This window comes from Microtus oregoni, unplaced genomic scaffold (genome assembly GCF_018167655.1).
Source record: "Microtus oregoni isolate MIOR12 unplaced genomic scaffold, Mior012 000000F_ref0000247, whole genome shotgun sequence".
Lineage (NCBI taxonomy): Eukaryota > Metazoa > Chordata > Mammalia > Rodentia > Cricetidae > Microtus > Microtus oregoni.
Genome location: NW_024543059.1, coordinates 54623728 through 54627423, shown reverse-complemented (window position 1 = coordinate 54627423; position 3696 = coordinate 54623728). Strand labels below are relative to the sequence as shown.

The following is a 3696-nucleotide window of genomic DNA, read 5'->3' as shown; positions in this document are numbered from 1 at the left end:
AAATTACGATAGTTATTGGTGGAAGTTTGTTTATCCAATATCCGTTAACACAGATCTCAAATCACCCTGGGATGTTTGATGACACTACATAGACTCCCTTCTTCCAGCCTACGCAAATCATATGAGCGTTTCCTCGATCCGGCCACTGTGCTAGTGATAAGGCTATAAACATAAACAACACAAGTTCTTGAAATCAGAGAAGACAATTAAAACTAAGACAAGTCAAGTATGCACATGGTTTGGAGAGCTGGTTAGACGCCAACTTTGAGCCTAAGCTCTTAAGAAGCCATCCTTGGTTGATTTCCCCGGCGCGAAAGCGAGTAGCCAACGGCCTGCGAAGCAACATGCCCAAGTTTTATTGTGACTACTGTGATACGTATCTTACGCATGATTCTCCATCTGTGAGAAAGACGCACTGCAGCGGTCGGAAGCACAAGGAGAACGTGAAAGACTACTACCAGAAATGGATGGAAGAGCAGGCCCAGAGTCTGATTGACAAAACAACGGCTGCATTTCAACAAGGAAAGATACCTCCAGCTCCATTCTCTGCTCCTCCTCCTGCAGGGGCCATGATCCCGCCTCCCCCCAGTCTCCCGGGTCCTCCTCGCCCTGGCATGATGCCTGCACCCCACATGGGAGGCCCTCCCATGATGCCGATGATGGGTCCACCTCCTCCTGGGATGATGCCCGTGGGACCTGCTCCTGGAATGAGGCCTCCCATGGGTGGGCACATGCCCATGATGCCCGGGGCTCCAATGATGAGACCCCCTGCTCGCCCTATGATGGTGCCCACACAGCCTGGCATGACTCGGCCAGACAGATAAGAGCGGAAAGGTTCTATTTCGGTTTTGTATTTCTTGTTCTGTTTCAGCAGGAGATCACGGTGCTGAGCCTGGGTGTTTTCTAGCTGCACGACAAGCAAGGCTTCTTTTTTCCTGACAGAATAGTTTGGAGGGGAGAAGTGGGGTTAGAAAAAGTGCAGCGCTCACTTACATTGTGAAATGTGAAAATAAATCTGTCAGCTTGTTTGAGTTAAAAAAAAAAAGAAGAAGAAGGCATCCTTGGTTCTGGCTATGACGAACAATGCTGCTATGAACATAGCTGAGCACATGACCTTGCCCCTCGACCGAAGAATGGATAAGGAAAATGTGGTACATTTACACAATGGAGTACTACACAGCAGAAAAAAAATAACGACATCTTAAATTTTGCAGGAAAATGGATTTATTTTGAGTGAGGTAACCCATACACAGAAAGACAATTATCACATGTACTCATTCATAGGTGGTTTTTAAACATAAAGCAAAGAAAACCAGCCTACAAACCACAATCCCAGAGAATTTAGACCACAACAAGGACCCTAAGAGAGACATACATGGATCTAATCTACATGGGAAGTGAAAAAGACAAGATCCCCTGAGTAAATTGGGAGCATAGGGACCTCGGAGGAAGGTTGAAGGGGGAGGAGAGAGGCAGGGAGGGGAGCAGAGAAAAATGTAGAATTCAATAAAAATCAATAAAAAAGAAGGCATCCTTGGTTGTTAAAGACCCATTATTTAAAAAATTCATTAATTTAACAAACACAAACATCTTTCTTATGAATAAGTTATACAACAGATAAACCTACCACTTATTCATAGAAAATTTGGGGGGGACAATGTATGTATCGACATGTATAGGCTTCTTTTCTGTGAGGACTCCCTGAGTTAAATGGTGTAATAACTATTTTCTTAACACTTATGCCAAGAGTTATATTTAATTTGAATCCCATGTGAGGGTGTGTGTAGGATATATGCAAACACCACAACATTTTATATAAGGCATTTGAGCATCTGCATCTTTTGATAGCCCCAAAGAGTCCTAACACCGATTCCCCCACACTTAGGAGACACGATATGATTCAGGACAAATACTTGTTGGCAAGCTCTTGTTAGTCACACTGAGGACTTGACCAGGGGCAATAGAAGAGATGTCAGGGTTTGAGCAAACAGTGCTGTGTTCTGTCTTAGTTATTAGTGAGTTCACTATGACTACTGCATGGAGAATGGGCCTAGACAGCAGCGTGATCTGAAAGACGGGACAGTGGTACAGACCAGCATTGATGACGAGGGCAATATAAATCCATCATGTTCAGGCTATGTTCTGAAGACATGCTTGGTGATGAATCACATGCAGGGGGTGTCACAAATGGAGAGCTGCTTTCAATGGAGACTGTGTTTCAAACATGTGTGCTTCTCCCAGAGACTGAGGAGATAAAGAAGCAGTCGAGAATCAGTGGCAATGGGAAGGGAGTGAAAAGCAGTAGAGAAGACAGCAATTGGATATTGTTGGAGAGCTATCTTGGGAGCCAGGATTATAATGAAATATAAGTGATGGGAAAGTTTGAATGCTAGAAGTTTAGGTTATATTAGAGTTGCGAGTTTTGGTAGTGCTAAGACCTAAGACTTTGTGTAGAAATGAGTGGCTGACATTAGCTGATGGCCACAGTCATGGAGAAAGCAAGCAAGCACGGGACTTAGAGGTTAGAAGACAAGAAGGGTCATCTACACAGCTGTGAGAGCACCAGGGGTTAAGTTCTCAGTAGAGCTGAGATGCTTGTTTCTGATTTCAGCTGGAACTGAAATCTGTGGATAATTGCAACAAGAAGAGGAAATGACTTATGCCAGTCAAAAGAAATCATATTCCAAGTCTTAGTCTCAGGGAGGAGGAGAGGAAAATCTGGTCTGAAGGAAGGGAAGAAAGGGTCTGGTTCTGCTCGCAGGTCCAGTAGTTCTGGTATAGAAGAACAGCCATCGTGCAGAAGGACCCCAAAGGAGAGCTAGGCTTACGGTAAAGAGAGAAGGTGAGAGAGGAGCCCATGCAAATAAGAGTCACTGATGATGGACCGTGAGCTCTAGAGGGCAATGCCTCCTTCCTGCTTCGCCTGAGTAGAGGCTGTCTTAGTTAGGGTTGCTATTGCTGTGAAGAGACACGGTGACTAAAGCAACTCTTATAAAAGAAGACATTTAATCAGGGCTGGCTTTCAGCTTTAGAGGTTTAATCCATTATCAGCATGGGCAGCAGTAAGAGAGAAGCTGAGCCTGGCACGGGCCTTTGAAACCTCTAAGCTTAACTCCAGGGACACTCTTCCTCCACCAAGGCCACACCACACCGCCTAATCCTTCTCAAGTAGCGCCTCTCTCTGATGACTAGTCAACTCTTTGAGCCTACAGGAACCGTTCTGATTCAAACCCTCACAGAGGCTGAAGACAAGGCATTATTAACCACTAATCCATTAGGTGGACATGAATCTTCCAAAGTTCATCAAGTCATTAATTCGGGTTAGCAGATTTCTGTAAAATGCCTTTGCATCTCAAGGCTAACATGCTTTGTGTGCTATAAGAAGCAGCAAGAGCTAATGCCCGCATTGCTGCAGGTTCTCTGTAATGAAGGGGGCCTCCTCAGAAACAGAGGAAGAGGCCCATTTGGAGGGACAGTGGCATTCCATGATGAGGGCTATTTAATAAAGAGTTGGGGATGGAGCCTTCATTGTCATTGAATTAGATGAGTGTGTGGATTCTTGGTACCTTTTGTGGTGCAATGCTGGCAAATTTCAGCCACTCTGATGGGCACAGGGTCAAGGGCAGAAACTTTTTTTTTAAACCGAGTTTCTGCTATCCTCACTTCTAAGTATCTGTTTTCTGGCCAGTGTGCTGA

At 44.9% G+C, this 3696-nt stretch overlaps 1 protein-coding gene across 1 annotated transcript; it reads left to right on the top strand.

Moving 5' to 3' along the window:
* The first annotated feature begins 309 nt into the window (after positions 1-309).
* LOC121449306 (U1 small nuclear ribonucleoprotein C-like) lies at positions 310-824 on the top strand. Its single transcript, XM_041653621.1, has one exon. The coding sequence runs from the start codon at positions 345-347 to the stop codon at positions 822-824; it is 480 nt and encodes a 159-aa protein (XP_041509555.1). The 5' UTR covers positions 310-344.
* The last annotated feature ends 2872 nt before the right edge of the window (positions 825-3696 follow it).

What these genes read in the sequence shown, in the direction of transcription:
- LOC121449306 (XM_041653621.1), top strand. Translation starts at nt 345, where the DNA reads ATGCCCAAGTTTTATTGTGACTACTGTGATACGTATCTTACGCATGAT.